Below are 15,039 nucleotides of genomic sequence, written 5' to 3' on the forward strand. Positions count from 1 at the left end.
AGAGCTCCTAAGACCCTCGGCCGGTACTTTATGCCCCTCTAAACAACTAGGCCCGTTTCCCTACATTTCCTGACTTAAGCAGCTTCTTTTAGAAGCGGGGAAACTCTCCGCCAGACCCTCGGCTCCTGCACCCGGGCCTGGCCCCAGCCTCGTTACAGCCCCACAGCCCCTCCCGCACCCACGGTCCAGCCCACCTCCACTCTGCCCACTTTCTGCGCTGGACTTCCCAGCCTCCGTGGGATGCAGCAACGACCTTCCTGACTCCCGGGAAAGGCTTACCAGCATCTCTAGAACTTTAAAGGCCGTCATGTTGTGGAAGGGCAGAGCTTTGGTCTGGAGCTCTGGAAGCTCTCACTGGACACCCATGACATGGATCCCGTCCCTGGACGACCTTCCCTCACAAGGGTGCAGCTTCTTTGAAGGGGCCGCTAGACGCTCTGACGTCGGAGAGTGAACACGCCCGACTTGGGTTTGAATTCTGCTCTTACTTTCTCTGGCCACAGGCAGGTCACTCACCATCTTTAACCGCCAGTTTCCCCAAATGGAAGATGAAATAACAACATCCCCGGCGTAGAATTGTGGTGAAAATTACAGCAAAGAAGTATCTGGCAACTGAACATGTTTATCAATTTGATCTTTGTTTTTCTATCAGGTCCCAATTACTCAGGCTGAAGCCGCCTGTGATAATAAACCGTCATTTTCCCCCCTTTCTTTTGACAGGCTGTAGAAGATGAATGCAAACATCCGAACGTCTCAAATTTGTTCTTATTTTTCTCTAGGGAAGCGGAGAAAGAAAGCTGGAGAAAGAAAGAATTCTTCCTTGAAATGAAGAGGGAGGGAGCAGGGGTAGGAGAGAGGAGAAAGAGAAGTAAGAAGAGGAGGAAAGTTGGAGGGAGTGGGGAGAAAAAGGGAGGCAGGGAGGGAGAAAGCAGAGCGAGAGAGAGTTCATGCTTTTATATGAGACAAGTTGAATGTTATTCGACCGAAAACACAGAGGAGCTTCCAAAACACCATATTTATAAAGCCCAATTTCTTCGGATTTCAAAATACTTGCAAACGTAGGTCAGCCTGCAAATCAAATAAGTGTTTCCCATCTACTCCTCGAGCTTTCTGAAGTAACCTGCTCCCATATAGCCAGAGATGAATGTGAAGCAGGTGCCTGCCTGTTTGCTTAACCTGGCTTGGCCAGGAGCTGTGAACGCTGGCTCAGAAGACCTGATTTAACAGTGTCCAGCCAACACACCTCACACCTTAGCACTGAGTGTGGCTGTGAGCCAAACTGGGCCTTGGCTCTGGCAGAAAAGAGTTATCCTAAATAACCACGGCACAAGGAAGTGGGGGAGGTTCTCGTCTAATCATGCAAGTGAAGGTTGCCAAATTCTGTCATTTTCTCAGCCTCCTACAATGAAAATAGCAACTGAAAATGTGAGAAGACATCCCAGGACCTGACTTCTAGATAACATTACTGATTCAGTTCTCTTTTTGGGATGCTGAAAACCTCCCAAAAAAGAAACCTCCATTACTTGTAATCTTCCACAGAGCTTGGCTCCACAACAGTCATCTTAAGAAAATCTAAGAACTTTGAAATGCATTAATCCCCAGTGAACTGGATCTTTGCAACATATTCATTCTTAGTGTTTTGGCAAAGTAGCCCCATGTCACTAGCTTAATTGATGGCAGGTTATTTTCCAGTTGTCAAATAAACTTTTCCTATTTAAGAGTCAGAAATAAAAACATTCACTCGTACAGGAACTGAATAATTTGGAACACGAACAACATAAGTATTTATTTGAAAAACATTTTCCATTTAAGTAAAATGGCAAATCAGCTGTAGTAGCTCTTACTACTAATTCTAATTCACACTCACAGTCACTTTTATTCATCATATTCAAAGATACTGCTACAGAAAAACATTTCACCAAGTATTTAGAAAAAAATATATACAGACTCTCCAACAGAAAGTTAATTAAAATAACAAGCCAGGCAATTTAAAGCTAAGATATGAAACAAGCTGACATTTATAAACACAAATAAATAAATATGTACAAAAGAGTCTATGCCGACAACAAAGAAAAGCTTTACAAAGCAAGTAATGGTGACAAGACTGGAAAATAGCTCAGGAGCCTAGACTAAGCCTCTAACAAAATATAGTCTAAAAAGAGGAAAAAGAAGAAGAAGAAAAAACCCAGATTCTGAATTGATGTTATTCTCAAAGTTAGGCTAAACTAAATTTTGGCTCCACAGCTGAATTCCTGTCCCTTTGTTCTGAGGGCCAGCGCAGGGGAGGACCGCCTGCTGAGCGCTGGGCCCTCAGAAAGATGGGCCTTCGACATCCATTGCAAAGGCTTCTGTTCAGCTGGTTCTTCATTTTTCTAAAGTGGAGCTGACGTTATTGTCAAATATGAAAAAAAAGTGTTTTCCCAGATCTGGATGAACATGAGTAGAAATCAAAGCCATTTTTGAAGCTCTCTCTTAAATTACTAAAAACTAAATAAGCACTTTGCATAGAAATCTCACAGTAGAAAGCTAATTAAATTCTACCATGAATCTCTAAGGCTTGCGAGGAAGCATATGAAGGTTCAGTGACTACTGAAGGTGAATTTTCATCTGTATGTCACCTCTGCCAGAATAAGCAGCCTGTTCTATCACCTACAGAAAGGACCTGGCTCTCCTGGAGCGAATCTAGTGACGTTATTACTCTCCTTTCCTATGATCCACACCCCTCGCCCGTGAAGGCCAAGGTGGGCATGCTCATCTCTCCCAGGCCAGTGTTCCAGGCTGCTGCAAAATGGAACCGTAATAAAAACCCACCACCACATCATCTTACCATCCATTCAAGTCTGCAAATTGCTTCATGATGGAAGATCAGCAAAAGGTGAGAAGCCCTTTGGTTGCTGCATAGCCTGAAAGCTGTCCTGCATCTTAGACCAAGGGCTACCTGCTCTGTGCCCAGAGAAAGGCCCCCAGTGGCTCAGTTCTGGCTTCTGTGTTTCAGCAGACTGGCTCTGCCAGAATTCTCATCTCCTCATCACAGGCCACTACCTCCCAGACCCCAACACTTCCCAGATAAGCTGGAGCAGATGGACAGGTACAGCATGTGCTGAGACCAATTTCTAAGACACTGGAAATGGCTCCATCATTTAAGAACAATTAAAATGTAATCTCCTACACATTCACTAGCAAGCGTATTACTCAGGATAGTTTGAAAGTTGGGTAAGTTGCTCAATATTATGCATGGCTTGTAGGCAGAAACCTAACCCATAAATAACACACCATCTACCTTGCCAGATCTCCTCTGGCTCTTATAATCAGAGGACTTATGTACAGATGGTTTTTAGACTAGCAGTTGTAGACCCACATGTTTATAAATTAGTTTGATTATGATAAGTCACCCACATGTCCCAGTTTCTATTCCTTGGGACAAAACTCCTGAAGGAGGAAATAAGAGGCTTTTTATTTACGCAAGTGGAAATGTCTTCAAGTCTCTAGAGCAAGGACAGGACCACGGAGCCTCAATGGTTGTATTTCCTAAAAGGGAGAGACTATGGTACACAGCATGCCTCATGGCAATTCTCATTCCTCCCATGAGCCATGGACTCAAGACACAGCAGAGGAGCGAAAGCAAAGGTGGAGGGGATTTGTCCTTCAAGCACTGCTGTGAGACCCATGCTCACGGAACGCCAGCACTGACGTGATTCAGATACATGGGGTTATAACGATGATGACGCTCAAGCCTTGGGTGACGAACAGGATAAGTGAAAAAGAAATTTACACGCCCTCATATTAACTAGGTCAAAATTTGGGGAATCCTTTCTTTCTTAAGCATGTTAGGGTCTCGAAGGTTAAATGTTTGGTATAAGCAGAAAAATTCCTTTCTAAGCCTTGAGTCAGACATTAAACATTCTTTTGTATCTGTGGTTGAAATTTCACTGAAAAAGAGGAAGTGCTACTGCTTTCAGAGAAACTAGCACTGAGATGGGACTGTGGGCGTCCAGAATAGTAAGAAATATCCGGACGCTTCTGAGTGTTGAGAAAGACAATGTAGCTAATGGCCACATCCAAACCTAACTATCAGGTAGGGTGTGCGTGAGCTCTGAACCAGGGCTCCTCCCCAGCTCTGCCTCTCCCATCACTCCTTTAATGTCCCCGAGGTCTGATTAGCCTGGTTCAATTATATATTTAAAAAAATCACATCCCCTATGGGTACTGAGTCATGTTTCTCTCAGAACTGAAGTTTTGGTGATGATGGAAACTCCCCTGTGGCAGAAATACACTCAAAAGACAGAGTCTGAATTTCACAAAAGGCTTCTTAACGAAATACAGTCCTCACATATATGCAGTTACTTAGACAATTGCACGTTTACATCTGCTAGTCACGGTTTTCACTGCGTGCAGATCTTCACATTTCTGCAGACTGAGTCCTCTTTCTTATATTACAGACGTTAAAACTTTGTGCTGTGGCTGAAGGAGTCTGACATGATAATATTTTTATAGAAGTTGTCTGAATGAGCATTGCAATAACCCTTGACCTTATCAAGGACTTGATGGACAGGAATGATTGACGTCTGCTCTCCGTCAGCATGGGTCAGCTTGGAGGAGGGCTTGTCCGTGGAAGCACTGTCTGTAAGAAATGATACAAGAAATTAGGCTGCAAGATGAGCTGCTGACGTGCCTCAGGGCCGCCAAACTGGACACTATTTTGCACAAAAGAAATGAAGCTCTGGTTCCTTCTTAGGTTAGGTAACAGGCAGCACTAAAATTTCACGGTCTTCATCTTCAAAATGCATTCTTACGTATGAATGAATGTTAATTTGCCATCTAGTAATTTGCGTTGGGGTTTCAGAAATGTTCTTCTAAGTGATATTTTTCAAATAGAATAATCAGAATACTGCAGCAAAAATATACGTGGCAGATGGCTCAAAAGAAGAAGTGACAGGTTATATAACAAGTGAATTAAAAGATGCTGAAATATTTATGGAAGAAATTATATGATATCTAAGATATGTTTTCAAAATAATACAGGAAGGGGAAAATTGGTAGGTGGCTATGAGTTGATAGGTATAAGGGGATTCATTATACTAGCCTATTTTTTATATATGTTTGACACTTTTCAGAATAAAAAATTTTATAAAATATAATTTAAAGGATTTTGGAGAATAAAAGTGAATAAAAGTAAACATAAAAGTCTATTTTGAACATATTTTCCCATGGCTTTTAGCTTGTGAAATGATTGGAATACAGGAAAAAAAGCATCTTTTGTTAATTATTTTTAAATTACAGAAATCAGAATCTTTATCAGAAATATTTTAAGTACATGTATTTACTAACTATGCTACAGTCTCAGAATGATGTTATTGCTGACAGCAGTATCAGAGTAATCGATGGTAATAAAGGACTGCTAAATACACTTCCGAATTTCTCAATATATTTAAATATCATTTCCCTAGACCCAAAAGCTTTCTAAAATGGGCTCAGATAGTGCTCTGAAACTCACTTAGGCTCTATTATCTACAAATCCATACGGTTATCTTCATGTATATCTTGTAAGTATCTACCCTCCTCCCTTCTCCCAACAGATTTTGGAGAAAAATTCTACTCTAAAATTAACCACAGAGATTTCACACCCAAGAAGGAGCAAATATGACCTTCTACAAAGTACTCAGTTCCCTACAGATGTGTCCTCTTTATTCACCATAGAAGAGGCAAAAACTCTATCATGAAAAATTCCTTCTAGGAATCGTGGCTCCAAAATTAGAACGTTCACTCCAGGAGTTCTATGTTTCGAGGTAAGTTGGACCCAGTATGTGACATCACATTAAAAATCCATCAATAATTGGTAAAAGTTATCATTGCTGCATCTGTTGTCTTTGGAACTGACTCAACTTGTTCAACTGTCGTCTTGTGTTGGAGCAGACACGAAATAAAACGAAGGCTAAAACAGGAAATGGTGTGCTCACCCCATACTAAAGGAAGCAAGAGAGAGCAGACAGTTTATGGGAAGGACGGGCAGAGTGTAGCATGACAGGATGATTACGTCCCAGGACTGGTGAGATGAAGCTCAGGGAGACACTGTCTGGGCCCCTCCCCACTTAGCTCTCAGCAAGCTGATTGATCCTGTGTTTCCCTCAGTTCATATTCACTAGCCATTGGTTTTCTGTTGGAGATTTTTCTATTGACTTAAATCTCAACAGTGAACAATTTGTGCCTGATGTTTTTAGAAAACCACACATGCTCAAACTTCAAGGTGATACTCATTCTGTTTCATTGACGACTTCCATGTACTTTTTAGAGATCTGACCAGCTCTGTTCCCAATATATGACCCAATTTTCTGGGTCTTCCTAGTACAATAAAGTAAAATTCTGAGCAAGAGCTGTACTTCAATATATATGCTCTTTCCAGTCCTCTGGTTAGATTTTACTTTAGGGGCAATCCAGATTTTGATGATAGCTGCAAGTTTGAAAACCAGGGGCTAGGGAAATGAACTCTAATTTGACCTACGCTGAAATTTCAAGCAGATAAAAATCTTCAAAAAGCTCGCTTGGAATTGACAATTTTTCTTTATGACTTCTATGAATGTACCATGACATATCCAGTAATTCATAAAAGCAGTGGAAAAGTAAAGAATTTCACTCTCTTCTGCAACAAACTTCTCAAGTACTGCTTTTTTTGTTATTTTACCTGATATGTGACCCACCAACTCCAGAACATGGCACATTTCCTAGAAGGAGCGGCTTACAGACACCCCCATGCAGAGAGCCAGCACAGCACACAACCATTTGAAATTTCAGAAATTCCAACTCAATGCAGAAATGTCATTGTGCTAGCTGAGAGGTATTATAAAAAACAAGCAATTTTGCTGGTGCAGCAAGAGTCTTAGCTCAATCCATGCAAATATTCTCTTACTACCTTGCAAAAAATTCATGCATTCAAAAAAGTAATAAAAGTTTACCTGAATGATCCACTTTTGTTGAAGGAATGCTCTTAGAAGACATTATCTACACCATAAACATATGAATTTCTAATCAATTCCAAGAATAAACCAACTAGATATCCATGATGATACATAGTGACTTTCTCATCCTCCAAGTGGCCTAAGCACACCAGCAGTCCCCCTGAGAAGTGGCCAGGTAGCAGAAGGCCTTTTGTAGGTCAGTTGATTGGAAACCAGAATTTATTATATCACAGAAGTAATGCCATATAGAAGACTATATCCTTACGCTAGTTGGCAAGAACCTATTTCACCTCAAGGCTTTTGTTATGAGAAACAGAAAAATGTTAATGCATTCTTTAATTCTTTAACACACACACACACACACTCTCGTCATATTGAAATATTAAAGTTTTTCTTTGGTTTCTCCATTTCTGTGTTTCCTTTTATCTTCTAGTCAGTTTTCCCCCTGATGCTTAATACTGCCAAATATTTCATTAATACTTCCAAAATGCCCCCTGTTCCAAATTATCTACCTTGTTATCTTCTCTCCCCTTTTGATAGCGGCATTTCTCCAGGATAGCTATTCTCAGCTGTGTTAAGAGGAAAACAATTCACTTGGTCTAGTAATCCCCATTCATTCATAAGTGAGTTACAATGCATTAACTATTTCCATTTTAAAAGAGGAGGCAAAGTGAATATCTAGTTTTAAGGCTGATTAAATAAAGTGAAAAATTCATTCATTATAAGTAAAGAGATTTTGTGCCAGGGAACCACCAATTAGGGAGAATGATGCAGCTCAGACTATACCCCTGTCAGCAATTTCCTTACATGGGTATTTCAAGCAGGGCTGCACAGACCTCTTAATTGTTGGCAAAATTGTTTGTGTACAGGACTCAGAGGCTGCACCTTATTCTGGAAGAGAGTCTATAGCTTTTATTTGATTCTCAAAAATGTACTTGACTCCAAGAAACTTTCAGAACTGCCGTCCTAAGCTGCTCCAAGGTTTCCAATCTTTCTTTAATTAAACTTTTGAATTAACAAACTCTCTAAAGGCTCAAACTTTTTTCCACGGTGCTATTTTGAATCCCAGGCAGTGGCCACTCCAGGGGCAAGGCACAGAGAGTGGTGCAGGCAGGGACGTGTGGAAGGATTCAAAAGTACATACGGGTCATTTGAAATTCAAACATTTGCAACGTGAACATTTACAGACACATCACACAACAAACTCCCGATTTGCAAAAAGCCAAATATAAATCTGTTCTGTGTCATTAATCTCTGCTTATGTTTAATAGCTAAACAAATTCAAAATTAAAAAGTATTTCCATTATCCTTGTAGAGCGTCTTTAACTAGGAATGTGCTGGGTGCTAAGTGCTGACAGCTGTTTGCTTGAGATTTAGTGTTTAAAAGTAGCAGTTCTGCTATTTTCCTTTGAAATGGTTAAAAGATTATACCTTTTCGCACCACTCACTGGCTATCAAATACTGCAAAATAGTCTTTATTTTCACGTTGTCTTCAGGATTGTTCACACACAGGCTCAGTGTCAGAGTGTGTGGTCATTGTAAATATCATGAAGAGACAGGCGAGCAACAAAGACACGATGTTTCTCACCATCCTGCATCACTTTTCAAATATGATGCTCTCTATTAAGGGCTAAATATAACATACATCCTGGATGGTGTTTCTTCCTGTTCCCATGCCAACTTGCCAAGTAACTTTCAACCTATGCTGAAATAATCTACAACTCAATTTCTACATTTTTAAAATAAAAACACCTAACTTTTAAAACAACATACCAAATTTTTTAAACAACACAAAGCTTTGAATCAAATGAAGTCACAATAATGTTCAGTGTTAATGATATTATGACCATATGGATTCAATTTTGGCTGTTAAATTTTAAAAGAGACAAAATATTCACACAGGTGCTAGATAAAGTCTTCAAATAGATTTTGATTTTCACAAACCTAAAATAAGCACCCTAATGGGCACTGGAACCCATCAATCTTCATGATATGCCAATTTTCGCAATGAAAACACAATGATAACTGTACCTAAGAAGGCTCACCACGGCCAGAACGACTCACCAGTGTGGCTGTTCCTCTTGAAGTAGGTTGTGGAGCTGGACTTCGATTTGGATGTAAGGTAGGTGGAGTTGGAACCAATGGAACTTGAGGACAAAGATTTTCCGAGATTGTCAGAACTCTTCTTGATGATATTGGTAGCTGTCTTACTCCAGTCTGAAAGAAAGGACATCTCTCACGAATCTGCTTTAAGGGAATACGTTCTGCCCTCAAGAATCATCATCACCTTATTTAAGCAATTTGCTTAGAGCGTTCAATTTTCTGAAACACGGGCAATAGCGCAGAGAAGAGAGTGACATTTAATCAACAGTCAACTGAAGAAACAGATATGTTTCTTACTTTGACCCTGTATATGTATTGTTTAAAATCCTACTTTAATATCCTAAGGATGAGAAGTAACCACTGATGATAAAAAAAAAAAGTACTACTTTTCTTCAGGTATTTTTAATATTGAGAAAAATGTCTTTGCCTAATAATGTAATTGAGGAGCTCAAAAATGTGGAAAGGTGTGGCACCTCTGGATATCCGAGTTGTTCAATGAGACATATGACCTTGGGCAACTCACCCAACCTGTCTGGAATTCATGTCTCCCCTTTGCAGAACAGGAGGGCCGGGCCCAGAGTCCTCAGATCTCTCTGTAGTCCTCATGCACTAAGACCCCGCCAAGCGTCTGCACACCCCAGACCTTGACATCCTGCTACCATTGGGGCTGGGCTGCTTCGACTGGAAGCCTACCTGACCAACGTTGCTGACTCCTCTGAGAGGTGAAAACCAGCAAGCCCCCTTACCTGAGTTGTCCGCTAACCGAAACCTCCCGCAGCAGAGATGCCGCCTCCACTGCTTCTGGACATTCTCCTTCATGGCGCAGTGGAAGACAAATATAAACAAGCCTGGGATGAAAGAGAATAGGGACGTTTAAGCCAACGGAAACACTTTTTAAGATAAATCTTGTAAGACACATGGATTCATTTTAATTTAAATTTTTACATCTGAGTCACTAGGAAACACAGAGCTAGGGATCTTGCTGTGTGGAGCAGACGTCTTAATCCCTTAGAACAGTACACAGAGGCTCAGACAAAACCAGAAGAATCACCTCGACTCGACTCTGTCTCTGCCTGTTCTGTGCGCTATTCGTGATGACTTAACCGAAAGACTAAGCTGAAATAGGCAATATTCAATTTAAGAGGAATTTAGCATTTCCAGTGTATTTGTTCTAAAATTATGGGAAAACATTTCACAAAATTTAGAAAAAGGAGAAAACATACATGAGCTCATCATCTATTTCAGTTTGTGTCTTCTAAGCTATCTTATGTATGCACATTAGTATAAGTCTGGGCCAGAGAAAAGTGGTATTTTTGCAGGTCAAAAATGGTCCCAAATCAGCAAATTCATGTGGCTCCACCTGGCCTGCTTTAGTTTCTCAACATTTTAACACAGAAATATTTCAGAAATATTGTGAAACAGTCTTCAATTTTTTTTTTTTTTTTGAGGAAGATTAGCCCTGAGTTAACATCTGCTGCTAATCCTCCCCTTTTTGCTGAGGAAGACTGGCCCTGAGCTAACATCCGTGCCCATCTTCCTCCACTTTATACGTGGGACGCCTACCACAGCATGGCGTGCCAAGTGGCACCACGTCTGCACCGGGATCCGAACTGGTGAACCCTGGGCCGCCAAAGAGGAACATGCAAACTTAACTGCTGTGCCACTGGGCCGGCCCAATTGTCATTTTTATAGTGACTCTCGGCACCTATCAAAAATTGCCTGTGTCACCTGGGCTCTGGAAGCCAACCCCTGTGAACTTTTCAAGGAATTTCCTTCTGCATTTTTACCCTCTCTTTTCTGTCTTATCAATTTCTCCCTCTATACTTGGTTATTCCCATGACTTACAAGCATATTCTAGTAACTCTCTTTTAAAAATCAAACAAAAAATTCCTCCTTCAACCCCTAATCTTCTTCCAGCTTCACCTTCTTCATTTCCTTTCCCAATAAATAAAACTTCTTGAAATGGTTAACTTCTGCTGTCTCCAGCTTTCCTCATTTCTTCTCTTCTCAACCCACTCCAAACAGGCTCTATCCACATCTACAATGCCACTCCGACTGCTCTCGTAAAAATCACAGCGACTCTCACATTGCTAACTCAGTTCTCATTCCCATTTTACTAGACCACCCAACAGCATTCAACACAATTGACCATCCTCCTATTCTTGACACCATTTTCTCCTAGGTTTTTTCCCAATTTTCTTCCTGTTCTCCTTGATAGACTTTTTGGCTTTACTTTTAAATGTTGACATGTCCGTGCCGCAGTCCAGGATTTCTATCTTTTCTATGGCTACACTGTCCCAGCAGGTGTAATCTCACCTTGTGTTGGACAAGTACCATATGCTAATTTTCATATTTGCCCCCATTCCCTTCTCTCCTCAGCACCACCACAATTCCAACCCATAATGCTTACAGGACATCTTCACTTGGTTGTATCTCCACTTAGCAGCATCTCAAACCCCTAATATTCTAAATAGAAGTCATCTTCATCACTACTCTCAAACCAACATATCAAGCTTATTCCCGCCCTACACCACTTCCAAGGCTCTTCCTTCAAATCTTTCTGTAACAGGTTCCTACCTGTCATTCAGGTCTCAGATCGATTATTAACTCCTCAAAGAGGCATCATCAACTGTTTACTGTATTTTTTTACGTCTTAACCTCTAGTCACACACTTGCACATACCTATTTTTGTTGTGGCAATGATCAGTACCTGATATCCTTATATTGCTCATCTATTCACTTATTTGTTTTCTTCTTCTTCTTCTTCTTTTTTGGTGAGGAAGATTCACCCTGAGCTAACATCTGTGCCAATCCTCCTCTATTTTGTATGTGGGTCGCCACCATAGCACGGCTGTGACAAGTGGTGTAGGTCTGCACCTAGAAACTGAACCCAGGCTGCTGAAGCAGAGGACGCCAAACTAAACCCCTACGCCATGGGCCAGCCCCATTTACTTGTTTTCTTGGTTATCTCCTGCTAGTAGATAATAAGCTCCAAGAACACAGAGATGTTTGTCTATCCAATGCTATACTGGCCATTCCCAGAAGGATGCCAAGAACTACGCAGGAACTCCACAAATGTTTGTGGAATGAATGAATGAATAGTAAGATTAATCGTTCATCTATTCCACATGAGTTAATTAGACACTTACACATATTCTAATGTGTTAAATGTGTTTGGAGATGGGGCTTAAAAACAGGAGTGACTAGAACACAAACTAAGGGGTGAGAGGAACACAATGAAAATACGTTTAAGGCAAAAGTTTCTGAAAAGTGTGCAAGTGAGTTGTCGAGGGACTGCCTCAGTGATACACGTACCAAACAGAACATCCACACAAGGAAGGGTCTGCTACAGGATGCAGTGACACGCGGTGCCAAGCAGAACATCCACACAAGGAAGGGTCTGCTACAGGATGCAGTGACACGCGGTGCCAAGCAGAACATCCACACATGGGAGCATCTGCTAGAGGATGCAGGGTTGAACTGAACCTGAAAAAAGCTTTTGGTGGGGAGGTGGGGGAAGTTTCCAGGACAGGTAATTCATTCAGTGACTACTAAGCACTGCAAAGCAGGAGGCCCCATGTTTTAGGAGTTGGATACTCAAAGAGGAACAAGGTAGACAATCACTGCTCTCGTGGGGCGAAGGGTCTAGCATGGAAAGGCACAAAAGTAAAAATTATTACAGAATGTTTGAGGGACATTAACACTTACCTGTTCCTTTCAAATATGGAGGATCATACAGAAAACTGCAAATTACATGGTAGTGTGTACAAGTGGCAAGTGGGAAAAAGTTGTGAAAGTACTTTCTTCTGATATGTACAATTAAATTTGCAAAATATGTCTCAGGTTATGCTTATCTGTTTTATTTTTCAGTACCGCAACTTAAAATGGCCCATAATTTTATCCCAGAATAAATTCCATTCTTAGGAAGTATTAAAAAGGAACCTGCTGGATTTCTAGAGGATGGCCCTGACAGCAGAGAAATGGCCGTGGCTGAGCCTCCGCCTCTGAGCTTCTCATCTGATCATCAGTGCGCGCCCGACACTTAGTAGGAGCTCTATAAATTCCTACTGAAATTACTGCTTGAAAATGATTCCTTATTTTGACTTGTAGAAAAATGTTACTAGGAAAATACTGACTAAACTCTAGTCACTGATTTCAAATGGATGACCAGCCCATTAAAAATTTCCTGGGAAATTCAAACACATTTATCTGAAAGGTATAAAAAGGCATTTAACGATCTAAATGAAGTCATATTAGTAATTAGTAATATCATTTTATTATGTTTATATCATTATAAATATTTATATAAGTAAAATATTACTTTGTTTATTATTACATTATTTATTACTAATACATTATCAGTAATAATTAGTGAAGGAAATATACCCTGGTGACCTAGCTCTTTGTCTGAAATTATACCAGATAGGTTAGGGAAGTTCTAATTTTATTTTAAAATACTCTAATATATATGAATCAAATTTCAATCTTTCAGAAAACAAACAAACAAACAGCTCCCAAAGGTCCCTGTGCTGGGACGGGCTGGGGAGGGAGAGTGGAGACAGGGCACCTGCTTGCAGACTGGCCTGGCCTGTGCTCGGGCGCCCCAAGTCTCAAGGGAGAGGAAAGATCTCCTTCCACACTTAGAACCCCTCGGCCTCAGGACCTGCAGTCTGCCCACCTTCCCAGGGAGCGGGGAACAAACACCAGTGGGTGCAGCTCTCATCTTCATACCTGAAATGACTAAATCTGATTGCTTTCCAAAGCCTTCGCACACTGACGACCCCCAATTCCCTAGCCAGCTTGCTAATACAGAAAATCCTTTGAATAAGTAAGCATGCTTTGTATCACTGGCAGTGTAAATAACCAATGTGTATAAAAAATGTGAACTGGTTCAGATCCTTTGAAGTGTTCAAGAGGTGGTGGCAGTCAGAGTGAAGAGAGCGAGGGCACAGAAGCCTGAGGTACAGTCAACACAGGTTACAGTTGAAGGAGGCTGTGGTTTGAGAAGAGGGAGCCCTTTGCCTCGGGTTTACTCTATTTTTGTTAACGAGGGCAGAATTTGCAGACTTTGTTCTCGGAGGTATTTTTATCACACAGCTGAAAATACAGGTAACCGTGTGTTCTTCAACAATGGTTTAACAGCATCAAGGATTAGAGCTGGAAGAGATTAAAACTCCAGCTAACGGCTTCCATCCCCAGGCGCTCACCCAGGCCTTATTCCCCACAGGGCCTCGATTTTCATTTAGTTGAGGGCAGAGGGTAAAATTTGCTAGATGCTGCCTCGCTTGGCACTCTGTAGTTTTTATAAATGTCATGTATACAGGAGGAAAAACCTTGAGGTTACGTCTGGTGTTTTGAGGACGTTGGAAGAGAAATAGTTCATGGTTTGGGCTTTTTCAGCCTTGCTGGGGGTGTTATGATGTGAATTATTTTGAGGCTCTGATGCCGACCACGTGGAGTCAGAGAGAAGGAGCTTAAAGATAAGATAAAACTGACTTAATGAAACAACTGTTTTAGGTTGCTCAGTGCTCCCCTGAATCCTAACTGTAAAACGTGAGATGCCATTGCCTGCTTTTAAGGAACCACATTTGCTTGTAAATACGCAGGCATCCAATATATAAATTAGATGCAAAATTTGATACATCTCCTCTAAAACTATGTGATAGAAGTCATCTAAATGCTCCATGGCCCACTATCAACTCTGATGCAATGGGACAAAATTAGATAATAGGTATGAAAAGTTGGAATTCTTAGGAATGAATAGATTTTTAAATTCCAAGGTAATACGCAGATTCTTTAGCCATAAGATACATTTCCATTTTAAATCAGAATAGGACTCTCATTATAGGTTATTTTTCTACTTGCAGTAACTAGCGCTTTTCACATGAATTTGTTAGTCTGGAAATAAAAATTATACCCAAATTCTTTCATGACCAAACACCCCTTTGAGAGTTCAGCAGTGGGAAATGTGGTAGGTGTTGCA

At 40.9% G+C, this 15,039-nt stretch overlaps 1 protein-coding gene across 6 annotated transcripts in view; it reads right to left on the minus strand.

Annotated features, from left to right (window-relative positions):
• Window positions 1-1,757: 1,757 nt before the first annotated feature.
• ADGRG6 (adhesion G protein-coupled receptor G6) overlaps window positions 1,758-15,039 on the minus strand; it is a 134,038-nt gene continuing 120,756 nt past the window's right edge. For 5 of the 6 annotated variants that reach the window (XM_046669182.1, XM_046669179.1, XM_046669183.1 and 2 more), the window contains 3 exons: window positions 9,803-9,904; window positions 9,018-9,170; window positions 1,758-4,621 (listed from right to left, as the gene is read on the minus strand). In XM_046669182.1, the coding sequence (XP_046525138.1) occupies window positions 4,443-4,621; window positions 9,018-9,170; window positions 9,803-9,904 (434 nt within the window). In that variant the 3' untranslated portion in view covers window positions 1,758-4,442. Of the gene's footprint in view, window positions 4,622-6,950; window positions 6,997-9,017; window positions 9,171-9,802; window positions 9,905-15,039 lie in introns of all 6 variants that reach the window. The other variant, XM_046669184.1, reaches the window with a different exon arrangement.

Source organism: Equus quagga, chromosome 8, assembly GCF_021613505.1.
Source record: "Equus quagga isolate Etosha38 chromosome 8, UCLA_HA_Equagga_1.0, whole genome shotgun sequence".
Classification (NCBI taxonomy): domain Eukaryota; kingdom Metazoa; phylum Chordata; class Mammalia; order Perissodactyla; family Equidae; genus Equus; species Equus quagga.